Source organism: Penicillium angulare (assembly GCF_028827245.1).
Source record: "Penicillium angulare strain IBT 27051 chromosome Unknown utg000005l_segment0_segment0, whole genome shotgun sequence".
NCBI lineage: Eukaryota > Fungi > Ascomycota > Eurotiomycetes > Eurotiales > Aspergillaceae > Penicillium > Penicillium angulare.
In genome coordinates, this window is record NW_026623164.1 from 4,262,747 (window position 1) to 4,275,885 (window position 13,139).

At 47.2% G+C, this 13,139-nt stretch overlaps 3 protein-coding genes across 3 annotated transcripts; 1 reads left to right on the forward strand and 2 right to left on the reverse strand.

The window, feature by feature from the left end:
- Positions 1-1,049: 1,049 nt before the first annotated feature.
- N7478_008966 (transposase) lies at positions 1,050-2,774 on the forward strand (the record flags this gene model as incomplete). The annotated part of the gene is made up of 1 exon (XM_056925180.1): positions 1,050-2,774. The coding sequence occupies one exon, from the start codon at positions 1,050-1,052 to the stop codon at positions 2,772-2,774; it is 1,725 nt and encodes a 574-aa protein (XP_056777906.1).
- A 1,014-nt stretch (positions 2,775-3,788) lies between these two features.
- Positions 3,789-8,561, reverse strand: N7478_008967 (uncharacterized protein; the record flags this gene model as incomplete). The annotated part of the gene is made up of 3 exons (XM_056925181.1): positions 3,789-8,081; positions 8,142-8,204; positions 8,355-8,561. The coding sequence occupies 3 exons, from the start codon at positions 8,559-8,561 to the stop codon at positions 3,789-3,791; spliced, it is 4,563 nt and encodes a 1,520-aa protein (XP_056777907.1).
- A 2,583-nt stretch (positions 8,562-11,144) lies between these two features.
- Positions 11,145-13,097, reverse strand: sti1 (Hsp90 cochaperone STI1; the record flags this gene model as incomplete). Its single annotated transcript, XM_056925182.1, has 5 exons — positions 11,145-11,297; positions 11,353-11,944; positions 11,997-12,699; positions 12,774-12,967; positions 13,033-13,097. The coding sequence occupies 5 exons, from the start codon at positions 13,095-13,097 to the stop codon at positions 11,145-11,147; spliced, it is 1,707 nt and encodes a 568-aa protein (XP_056777908.1).
- Between the last annotated feature and the right edge of the window lie 42 nt (positions 13,098-13,139).

Below are 13,139 nucleotides of genomic sequence, written 5' to 3' on the forward strand. Positions count from 1 at the left end.
GATTCTAATAATATCTCCGGAATGCTGGCCTCCGAACCAAGATTCGTATCTCATTCCAAATGTCCTAAGTCTGTTCTAGTTCCGTCAATGCTCTCATGGCACACAACTCATTGCAGCGGAACCAGGCACGCCTACTAAATGAGTTCTTGACAGGTGGCAAATATCACCTGATCGCTATTCAGCCTGGGCTGCACTGGCACGTAGGTATAAAATGAAGTTGTTAAAACAATCACCTTGTATCACGAGTTTTGGATTCAACCAGCCTACAATAGACAATAACAACCATACACCTGGACATGGATGAGCACTTCCCAAACCCTCTACTCTCAATACTAGGTAGCATTGATTACACCTAACATCTCCTCTGTACGAAAAACAAAGATATCAGCACTTTAAACATAGGCAAGCCGGCCAAAATCCGAAAGAAAAGTCATGGCAGCCAAAAGCACTGAAACAAATCCAATACACAACCAGCCCTCACTGCAAGCGCCATTAACTTGAACCAGATTTACAAATAGCAAGACCAAACCAAGAAATCCGATGAAACTAGAGAAAAAATAGAAAAAAATCGAATAAAAGTGGATCTCACCACAATGTAATTAAACCCGCACCCCACCGAACCAAAGCCTCCGGAAGCGTGAAATAGGCACAGTCCCCGTAGGGCGCTACGTAATAAGTTAATTGCCAAGACAGAGGTTGTTAGCTTGAAATAAAGACAGATGCACCTACGCTACGGAGTAATTAGATCCAATTCAATTCAACTCAGGGATGAATTGTACACTAGATGAGCACTATTGAATTCAAGTTGTATACGTGGATCCTCTTTCATTACATACAGATTAACTTCAAGTTGAATGTTCCCCTGAATGGATCATACAAAATAAGGTATACATCCGCTACAACCTCAAGCTGGCGTAATTACTAGTAGCCGTGCCACGTACACTAATCCGGCTACCCCGAATTAGTGTCCCCCACCGTAAAGGAAAATATCACCGTAAGGGAAAAAATCTCTTCACCCACACCATTCCATCAATTTCACATCCTTAACTATGGCCGATTTCTATGAAAATAAGGAATATTGTATGGAAGAGGCTATTGGATATATCTCTACCCTTGAAAAGCCAAATTTATCGCGCATTGCTGAGGAATATGGGATTTCGCCTAAAGTTTTGTGGACTCGCGTCCGTAAAAATTCAACGCCTAGAAACCAACGAAAACCTACGAATAAGGCTTTAAATGATACGCAGGAAGCTGCTTTGATGTATTGGATCAAGTCATTAGACGATGCATTTATTCCACCGACACCAAATATTATAGAACAGTGGGCAAATATGAGTCTTGCTCGGTCGGCAACACCAGATCGAACAGTTGGTAAAAACTGGGTCTATCGATTTATGAAAAGGTTCTCCAAAGATGATAATGATTCTGAGGATAGTTTTGGGCTGAGACGTCAGAAAGTCACCGATTCAAAGAGAATAAGTGATAAAGATGTCGCTATCCTACGGCATTGGTATGATTTATTAGCCAATATTATGAACGGTGTGCCCGAGAGACTCGTCTACAATTTTGATGAGACTGGCTTCCAGCTTGGCCAAGGACAAACCCAGAAAGTCTTTACACGTTATCAATCAAAAATTCCTCGCCTCGCCGGTGAAGAACATGGAGAGCGAGTGACAGTCGCTGAGTGTATTGCAGCTGATGGCTGGCGAATGGAACCACTTATTATCTTCAAAGGACGTCATCAAATGGAGTCGTGGTATAACACCAATTTACCCCAGAATTGGATGACAGCTACTACTGAAAAAGGCTATATGATTGATGAACTCGCGGTGTCTTGGCTTAAAAGATTTGACCAAGAAACACAGCATCGTGTAAGACGTGGAGAGTATAGAATTCTTCTTCTTGATGGCTGTGGCTCCCATTTGACTGTGGAATTCTTAATGTATGCTGAACAGAAGAGGATAAAGATTTTTTGCTTTCCAGCAAATAAGACCAATTATATTCAACCTCTAGATGGCAAGCCTTTTTTGGCTTATAAGGCCTATTTTCGTCAACAAAATAACCTTATTTCACAGTGGGGTGGTGGCATTACAGCCAACAAAAATTCATTTCTTGAAGACCTTATGGGCTTTAGAGATAAAGCTTTAACACAGCGAGTTTGCCGCAATTCCTTCCGGGAAAGAGGCATTTATCCAGTTAACGCTGAGATTGTTTGCAAGCCACTAGAAGATGCACTTCCTCCGATTCCTGACATATCAATTGACCTTCGGAATACACCATCACCACCCCCAGAAAATCTATTATCTTCAAGTCTTGAAAATACACCTTCAAAGACAATCGAAGACGTTCAAAAACGCCGACAAAAACTGGCTCCGCTGATGGAATTGGATGGTGTTACCCCCAAATTAAAACGGAGGTTTGAGCAAGTCCTTACCGAGATGAATTTTCATGTTGAGGCTATCCAGAATGCATCAACTACAATCGCAAAAATGGCCCAAATTCAAGCCCCGCGGGCTAAAAAAACTACCAAAAGACAATTATTAAACCTCAAAAATGATGGTATTCTACGTGTGAAAGATGCAAATCGATCTATTGCTGAGCGGCGTGAGAAAGAAGATGCAGCAGAGGAAAGACGAGTGGCAAGAGAGATTAAAAAACGCGATGCAAAGACACCTTCCCAAGGTCCTGTTAGAGGTCAAAATAGTATGGTATCTACAGAAATTCTTGGTGCGAATGGTGATGTAATTGGTTATCACGATACTTTTGTTATGTAGTTAAAAATTGAAGATTTGGTGATTTTTTTCCCTTACGGTGATATTTTCCTTTACGGTGGGGGACACTAATTCGGGGTAGCCGGATTAGTGTACGTGGCACGGCTACCTAACTTATATCCAAGTCTATCCTACAATCATTACAACTTGACTTCTACAACCGAACGGAAACACGAATCCGATAACTTGAAGATACCCATGGAATCCCGTACAAGATACTACGTCTAAGCTTCAGAGGAAATGCAGATCAACATGTCAACGGGGCTGTGCAGGCACTAAACAGGGTTTTTAGGGTAACTTAGAATCTGCACGGAGTAGATCTGCTCTGCTCCACGTATGCTATTATAGAGAATTTAGTAGGGAGTAACTTGAACTGCACCGTGAGCTTGAATGAACTTGAAATTAATTAGACGCCGAAATACCTCCTATTGCTAGTAATTGAAGATTCTAAGATCGTCATGCTGAAGGTGTACATGCTCCATACTACCTAGCTAAAACGAACATACAGTGTAGTTGAACTATTTCAAATGAATACTAGTAGTAATGAATAATTCAACGAAAACTTTCCTCAGTATTAGCTAATTGAAACACCGAATCATGAAAGGGAATACTGTATAGGTCTAGAACAAGCTGAAAAACTTCATTGCATGGCTCATACGCTAGACTGCACAAGATAGACCAGATAGCCAAAAAAACACCCGACCGGAAAAAGCCAGGCTAAAAAAAAGGTTAAAAAAAAAGGTGAACAGGATAAACAGGTGAACAGTGAAGAAGCAACATGTAAAACACGAACTTGAAAATAAAAAATGAAAATAAAAAAGGATATCACATAACAGCCACCCAAAGCAACAGGTCATTTGAGGTTTTCTTCATATACTAGACTCGTACCAACTTCATACAGTCAAATCAGGTCGGGTACATATGTAGAGTCCAAAAGGGTCACAAGAACAAACAAGGTGAGCCTTCTAATCGCCTTTCCTTAATATTAAAGAATAAAGAAAGAAAGAAAAAAGGCTTTTAAGCACCGCTTACATTCCGCTTGCTGAGGAAGCTGCGGCGTGGCTTGCGGGAGTCAGGGCTATCGGGACTCTCGTCACCACCTCCACCTCCACCAGCTGTAGAGTGTGAGGTAGTAGGACGCAAGTTCGAGTCTGAAGGAGTGAAGCTCGAGCGAATGGTGACAGTTCCCGAACCGACAGTGATTGCCTTGTCTTGACCCGCAGAGCCCTGATCATCAACGAAGTAAAGAGCTTCACCGAGAACATCGTCCGAGCCAAAAGTTGAGTGGTTTACCACACGAACCTGGTACTGAGCATCAGCAGTAGCATTGGAGACCTTGAATGTATCGTTGAATTGGACCTCTCCACTTCCCTTTTGACCCTTAGTCTTGTGGACTTCCTTGGGACTCTTACCAGGTAGAACTTTGGAGACGACGACCCGCAGATTAGCAGTGGGAGAGAAGTTAGACACAGAAACAATGGTGATGAGTGCAGTACCCGCATCACCACGACCACCGCCGAGGACGCTGAGACGGTCCCCGTATTGAGAAGCAGTGCTACGTGTGCGGCTGTGCTCCTTGGTAGGTGTGGCGGATCCGGAGGGGCTATCCACCAAAGGCGCTGCGGGAGTCAAGCCACCACCAGCGCCTCGTGAAGCGGCGGGCGATCCCTCATCATTAGTGCTTTCGGCTAAGGATGCGGCATCGGCATCGCTGCCTTTAGGCTTGTGAATGTGCGACATGAGACCGTGTTTCAGGAATGAGGCACCACGCACAACGTTGCCACCCACGAATCCAACACCCTTGACAGGAGCACCGACGATCTTTCCGGGAACTGCGAAAGTACCAGCGAAGGTGGCGGATCCTTGTCGAGATCGGACGACGTAGCTAGGCTTGAAGAGCAGTTTCAATCGGATCACGCCAGACTTGCCGTTCAGAGGCAGAGTGACCTCTTGAGCCTGGAAGGGCTCCAAAGACTCGAGATCAATTGGGGCGGCACCCAGCCAGTCGGCGGAGTCACCAAAGTCCCAGTCATACACATCGACGTGCAAGTTGGCGCCAATACGAGATTTGATGGGAGTCTCGAAGAATTCGTTCCAGGCGGGATGAAGCGTCTTCTTTTGCACCTTGGTCTTGTAGATGTCCTTGTGATCATCACCCATGCGGAATTTACAGTAAGGGTCAGAGAAACCGTTGCGGTCGGCAGAAGGTAGATCGGCAGCATCCAAAATATCAACACGGAGGGTACCCATGTTGTTGATACTCTCCCTGGGGTCGAGCTTCATCTGGGTAGGAATGTAGCGAGCGCTAACAGTGATCTTGCTGACTTCACCAGAGTTGGAACGAAGAATAAGTTCGGTAGGAGTGTACAGAATGCGCTGCAAAGTTGGCAGGGTATCACCAGTCAGCTTGGCAACGATGTGCTCCTCGCTGGAGTCCTTGGGATCATCCTTGTTGACTAAGCGCAAAGTGAGCTTGGAGAATTCCAGTTCACGAACGAAAGCTTCGCCAATATCAGAAGACTTGACAGTTTGAGAATGAATCTTAGGAGAAACATAGGCAGGGAACATGTAGTCATCAATCAAGACCTCCAGCTGCACATTGCTGTGCGCCAGTTGACCTTCATGGAACTTGAATACAATGAATCCAGACTCATATTTGCTGAGATCATCAACACCAACGTAAGTACGGGGAATAAGATCCTTGATGGAGCGAACGGATGCGGTCTCGGAGTCACGGCCAGTGAGTGGACGAGAAGTAGTCGTTTCGAGACTGGCACGGCTAGCAGCTGCCTCGCCATTGGTGGTGCCATTGGGCGCGGCTCCGTTTGTCAAGGGCTTAGAAACCTTAGAGGCCTTCGAGTCCACGCTAGCGCTCTTCGAGTGAGAGCTCTTGAGAGGAGTCGCAGGAACTTCATCCTTTCCTTCCTCACTTTCCTCCTCTTCATCCGCCTCATCCTCGGGGTTCACAACAGGAACAGTGGGGAAGAAGGAAACGGTGTAGTTGATATGACCCTTAGGAGCTCCCTTACCAATGTGAAGAGAGCTGGTGATCAATTGCTTCTCATCATCGATCTCGTACTCCCCAGTCTCCGTCTCGCGAACGAAATCAGATGCATTGAGCTCAACCCAGCCAAGAGTGCGGTCCTTGTTGATAGTTTCCTCATCCATGACCTCCACGCTCAGTTTCTCACGAGCACTTCGAATAGGAACGTACACAACCTCATCCCACTCAGGGTTAAGGTTGTTGCGGAAAGTCACAGTGCGACCCTTGGTCAAGCCAGATAGCAACACACGGGCGTATGGGTCAGACTTGCCCATGGCCTCGAGGTTGCGCAGATCAGTAGCACCCTTGAAGTGGAAACGCATGACACCAATAGGATCGATATAACCAGCGCCACCAGCGATACTGCCCAGCGCAACAGGCTTCCATTGTAGCAGCATCTTGGCGCGTCCGGCCTTGACACCGTGAAGGTGGAACCATTGTTTACCCTGCTCCTGCATCTTGATCATATCATTCAACTTAATCTGGTAGCGACCAATGATTGGGTCAGCCATCAAATCACGGTCATCCTTGATGATAAGACCCAGCTTGGCGTTCTTGCGATCGGTAACCAAGAACTCCTTGGCAGCATCTTGGAAGATAGGGTTGTTGGTACGCTTCAATTTCTTGGTGATATGAATTTCTTTGCCGTTCAGCAACAAAACACCGTAAGGGTTCAACTTGCCAACCAAACTCTTGGATCCATCGAGATCCTTGGCCTGTTCAACAGTGAACTGCGCAATACCAGTATTAAGCTCCGGTGGAGGCTCGGTCTCGCCACTCTCCATCTTTCTACCTTCAATGACGGGGAAGAATCGAATATCGGCCTGAATAGCACCACGGTGACGACCGCTAGCCAACACTTCCAAGTAGATACCCTCATGGGTAGGTTCAGCTTCTAACTTATCCATGCCAAATGAAGATACTCCAAGCTCCTTGTCCTTGCGAAATTCGTTCCAATCAAAGGTCTTGATGGTCAACGCATCGGTATAAGAAGTAAGAATAACATAAATGGTTTCGTTCCAGCGAGGGCTATCAGTATCCTGGACAACCTTGGTACGACCCAATTCTGTACGACCATTCAAAGACACAACTGCGTAAGGATCGGGGGTACCAGCAAACTTGTCGGGATTCTTCAGCTGGTTGGCACCGTGAAGGGTCACAGCAACAACACCAATAGCCTGGTCGACAGGGTTTCCAGCCAGCATCTTGGCAATTTCAATTGGGAAGACGTTGGGGTCGTACATCATGGGCTGCAGGTTGGCGTGGATCTGTTCCTTGATGAAGTTTTCGAGACCAGGGATGAAGTTGATATCGAAACCAAGGTGATCACCTCCGAGAGGCTTACAGACATAGTCGAGTTCGGGCTTGCCCAAGAAGCAAACATCAACACGTTCGATATGGGGGAATTCAATTTGCAGTTTGACCTTGACGCGCATTAAGCCAGAGCAAGCCATGTCTTCGACAATAACATCCAGACCCTTGCTAACGACACCCTTACCAATGCGCACCTCCAGAACTACCTTGGGGTTGACCTTGTCCTTCACCTGGCGTGCGGTCAAATCCATAGTATCGTTCGGAGTGAAGCTGAATTTCCAGTCCATAATAACGGTATCGGGCTCGGTCTTCGGGTAGGTCTTGACATGTTCGAGACGAGGGGGCTTGGTACCAAGGACAAAAGTCTTCAGGCGCAAACTATCCAGGAAAGCAGGGGTAGATGTACTCAAAACCTGGTCGACAGAGTTGATGATGGTATCGCAAAGCACAGGAGCGTAAATGGGCCAGAACTTGACCAGGAAGCTGTTAATCCACTCCAGACTTTCGGTATCAGTCTCCAAACGCGCCTTGGCCATTTCCCGATGAATATCGTCACGGAAATTACGGCGGACTCGACGAATTGACGTGCGGTAGTAAGTACTGCATGCCGCCATGACTAGCAAAACCCAGCCTATACCACCACCTAAATTGGCGATGATCCAGGAGATCAGACATGCGAACACAATCACACCAGCATTGTGATACCAGTCGCCGAAGAATTTGTCGGACAATCGGCCCTCTAGGAATGTTTGGTGGTCAATTAATGTGCCTTCCGCTTCTTCTTCCTCGGTCTTTTCCTGGTGGAATTTTGGCGCCCAACCGGTACGATCGCGCGCCCACCTCATGTCCTCGTCCATTTCCTCTTTCTTGGCATCGGGAATATTGGCTTCTTCAGCAATCAAAGCGGTAGCCGAGCGAGGCGGAGGAAGATCATAATCCGCTTTGCCGTCATCCTACGATCGGATTAGCGATTTCTAACTTAATCTAGCTCTCATCTTAGACGAGCTGCATACCTTATCTGTGATCACTGAGATACCCTGAGGTTTCTTATCATGGTGAAAACCCGGCGGTACACGCTAAAATAGACCATGAAGATTAGTACGAAGCTCAAATCTCTAGACAGAATTTACACCTCTTTGCGTCTTCTTTTTCTTTCTGTCTGCTCCCTGTGTCATTTCTTCTTTGTTGTTTTTGGAGCTTGTTTCGAAGCTTAATTTGGTACATACCGCATCGGCGGCCGCAGCCTTTTCCTCGGGCGAGGCATTGGGATCGAATTGATACGCTGGAACGCCCGCTGCCTGTGAATCTTTAACCAGAGTCTCTTCAACCGTGTCGGGGTTGACTTTCGACTTGGGGTCCTGCTGTAATTCGGTGGCTGCCTGAATGACACCCTCCTCCTTCAACTCAGTCTTCTGCGCCTCGACAGACGCCATCGCGGCGGTCGGCGCTTAATGTAAGATAGTGCTGGAAGATGCGAAACTAGAAAGGGTGGTGAACAAGGAGGTCGCGAGGGTTTTGTTGACTGGTGGCGTCTGGGGATTGGTTAGAGACCCATGGATGGTATGATGCGGGACCAGAGCTGACGATCCGGGGATTGGAGTAGAGAAATGGAGGGGAGGTGGTGTTGAGAGAGGGGAGAGTTGAGATTGTAGGCGCTTACAGTGGGATAAACGGAGAATTGTCGACCTCCGAAGAGTAAGGAAAAGGATGATTGTCGAGAGAAGAAGAAAATACGAGGGAAGAAAGAGGGAAGGCCGAAAGTGGAGAGAGAGAGAGATCAATTGGGGGAGGAAAAGCTCTCGGGGCTTCACCCGCCGCTTGCGTCAGGGAGTAAGTCCGGATGGCCGTAATCAGTGAAATGTGATGGGATTCGCCGGGGAATTAATTTCAGGGATTTAGATTTAATTGGATCTCTAGTGTATTTTTATTTTTTATTACTTTATTCTATTTTTTGTAATTCGATATCACTACACAGAGCACACAGAACACACACAGAAAGAAAAAATAGGGAAAAAAAACAAGAGGGATCGGCCCTGAGCGATCGGAGATCAGTGACGTACGGAGCTCTGGGTCCCAAGGTTCATTAGGAGGAACTAAAGCTAGTCAAGATCCCCGTCCCTAACTGAGTAAGAGAGGGGGGGGATCACGGTGTACAGCGGAGAAGGCCGTACTTGCTACCTGAAGCTATATACACCTAGCCAAATACTAGGTGGAAGTATACCGATCGGGGTAGATGCTGTATAGCACACAGTTAACAGCTTCCCATGGATTATTTCTACAATTTTCCTCCTCTTTTCTTCTTCTCGTATCATCTCCAATCCATCCAGCCCCTAGTGTGGGACTATTGCTCGGGAGAAAAAGCACCGCCACAACCCCCAAGTCAATCGAGTCCATCCAAGTCATTTCCGGGTGGAGAACGTCCAAGCTGTGGCTCAGGAATCCTGTTGGGGCATTCTAGTGCTCGCTAGTGTGTTCGTCGGGGTTTAAAGGGGTAGCCCTACCAGGCAGCATAATTTAATCCAAAGGTCATCCTATGTAATTGTACATCGAGTGGACCATATGTGTTGTATAGACACTGCCAAGGTCTATACAGAAATCCTCAGTCTTCAAGCTGCAGCTATACAACAAATACAACCGTGGAACACAATCCTAGAATCCCCGATAATATCCCATCTATAGTACACGTGGCATACGCAATCCAAACGAAATTTAATTAATTCCATAAATCACATAAAATCAATAAATCAACAAATCAATTCAATAGTCGCCGCTCGCGCCCCGCCGATTGGAAGCTCACACAGATCTCCTTCGCCCTGCTCCACTGTGGATAGAAAATGGATTCCGAGGTCTCTGCCAGTCAGATTTTAGGGCAAAGAAATCAAAATTGCCTTCCATTCCATCCCACTGCGATCCATACAGATTATGATTCTGATTTTACTATCTCAGCACCCGATACTAACGCCAATGCCGAGGTTCTGTGATTCGCCATAGTCTGTGCGACTTATGCAGGCCATGCATTGGTAATACCTGGACCGGCAGACCGTATTAGCAGATTTGATCTATCAGGTTCAGGCTCAGGTTCAGCTGCAGGTGGTTTGGTGAGGGGCTGGGACCCGTGGCAGCATTCTTGGCTATGGGCGTTGGTGTTGGTGTTAAGGTTTCCACTCCTTGCAACATTAAAGATGAAGATGTGAATAAAGCCAAACGCGCATGAGAACACTATATACACCTGATTATGTTCCATTAAAAAAAAAAAAAAAACAGATTACATTATCTCTAAGAAAGAATAAATCTTCATTCGTAAACTTGAAGAACATGTGTCACGCTATTGTGGAATCGTGTTTCCACGGTCTGTGTCATGGTTCTGCAGCTTAAGCGTGGATTGGAAACCCTGGACTCCACTGATCAGCTTCAGCCTTCCTGTTTATTTTCGATTGGCTTTTTCTTTCTGCCTTTCTCCCGCAGATCTGCAATGAACCTCGGGTTTCATGGCTACCTATTCTACATAGCTGCAGGAGACGATACCATACGATCTTCACCGATAGAACTGCCCGCATGAACGAGGCGTAATCCCTGTCCTTGTCTACTTATGTGCGGAATGTTAGCTTTGTTGGTGATATGCCAGTGGTGGAACCTTCATGGTTACGGGGCTAGATCGCATCCATAATATAAGTATGTTATAAATAATGAATGCGGCTGATACTATGTAACGCTTGTTTCAAAGTTCGAATGTGCAAAGTTTGTCTCAATGTACCACATCCTACATTTGAATGCACAAGTGTACTACAGCTACTAGTACAACTATCTACAACTACACCTGGATTCAAAGATATCTACATAAATCCACCATGACATAAAAAAGGGAATCAATTGAAATTCATTTCATGCTAAGCAACTCATGAGAAAGGGATTTTAGATCAAATGGTAATGATATCTGCAAGACAGCTCGTCACATCTTGAATTCGTCGCAGTACGTTCCATGCTCGCCTCAACTCAGTCGGGAACAGTCATCGAATTTACCGTCCCATACGGATCACACCAGCAGCCATCAGCTTCTGGATCTTAATCCGCACCTGGGGGTTCTGCATGTGCTCCTGCAGCGCAGCGGGGTCACTCTTAGCTTGTTGGAGGATGCTCTGCATAACAGGGTCCTGGAGGATAGACATAATCTATGAAAAGGGTTAGCATGTATATTTGAACATATCAATGAAACAAGAGACATACCTCGGGGTCACTCTGAATGCGTTCCATGGTCTGCTGCTCGGTCTCGCCGGCACGAGCACTGAATTGTGCATCCAGACACTTCTGTTGCTGCTGCTCAATTTCGCGGGCGTGGGTACCGTCGTCGTGCTCAGCGGCCACAGTGAATGTATCCAGAGCACGGTTGTACTCCTTCATAGCAACGAGAGCCGCACCCTTGCGCATGTAGGCGCGGATGAACTTGGGATCGCGTTTGGTAGCCTCGTCACAGTCGGTCAGGGCTTGAGGGAATGCCAGCAGCTTGATCAGGGCAGCGGCGCGGTTGGAGTAACCGCGGGGGTCCTCAGGGGCACGCTTGACCATCTCAGTGAAGGCATCAACGGCAGCAGGCCAGTTGCCCTCCTGGAATTTCTGTTGACCGAGCTCACGGGCCTTCTCGGCCTCAGCGGGGTCCACGTATGCGGTCGTCTCAGCGCTCTTCTTGGTCTTTTCGGCATTGCGCAGTTTGGTCAGGGTCTCTGGTGTGCGGTGCTCCATAAGAGACTTGTTGTAGAACTCGATGGCCTGGGTGAGATCACCCAGCTTCTCGTGAGTGCTTCCAATACGAGTGAACGCCCTATTGTAAAACATTAGCACAAAATTTCAAAAGGCTGTTGAATAATCCTTACTTGGCCATTGTCTTGAAGTCGGCTCGCAAATCACGACCCTCCTCCACAGCCTTTTGGCAAGCCTCGATGGCACCGGGGTAGTCACCCTTCTCGAACTTAGCAGCACCCAAGTTGTTCAGGTAGGTAATGTCCTTGTGAAGCTCCCAGGCCTTCTCGTAGTGCTCGATAGCCTGGTCAAATTCCTTCTTCTTGTAGAAGTCGTTTCCAATCTTCTTCTCGGCATCACCAGCCTCCTTGGCCTTCTTCTTAGCAAGAGCCTCTTCATCCTCGGGCTCAGGCTCGGGGGTAGGCTCCTTCTTTGGCTGTTGCTGAGCAGCAGGCTTGGCATCGGGCATGGGGGAATCCTGGGAGGGACCCTCGCCACCGAAGTTCATATCAATTCCAAGCAGGACACTCATCACTGACAGGAAACGAGGATCGCGAATCTCCTCACCGACACTGTTGGGGTTTTGTTGGATCTTCTTGAGCTTAGCCATGAACTCAGCATCAGCCAGAAGAGGAGCGGTCTTGGGGTTGTTGGCCAGCTTCTGGTAAAGTGCTGGATCGTTGAACATGCCACCGAGGCCAGCAGATGGGTCACCCTCGACACCATCAGCAGTAGCCTCAGCGTTAATGGCGCGCTGAACGGCGCTGAAACCAGACTTGGCCTGTGCATTTTCGGGCTCGATCTTCAATGCCTCCTCGTATGCGTCGTGAGCGGCCACTACAAAGAAATTGGTATCCCATTAGTTATCTAGATTCACATAAAATTTGAGAGAATGCGTCATAATCTCTTACAGAGATCTCCAAGTCCCTTGTAGGCAGCTCCCTTTCGGGCATGGCCCTTCGACCAGTCGGGCTTGATAGAGATGGCCTTCTCGGCATCATCAAGGGCTTTTTGGTACTCGGCTTGAGCAGCGTAAACGGCGGAGCGGTTAGAGAAAAGGATGTGATTCTCGGGTTCAATGCCAATAGCCTGAGAGAACTTCTCACTGTAATTTCACATCTTCATCAGTATACTAACTTCAAGTCAAACAAAGGCGGGGTAGAATCATACATGGCAGTCGGATAGTCCTTGGCCGAGAAGGCCTTATTGCCTTCAGCCTTCAAAGCGTCAGCCATATTTGTATAGGGCGTTGGGGGGGGTATAATAGAAAAAACGAG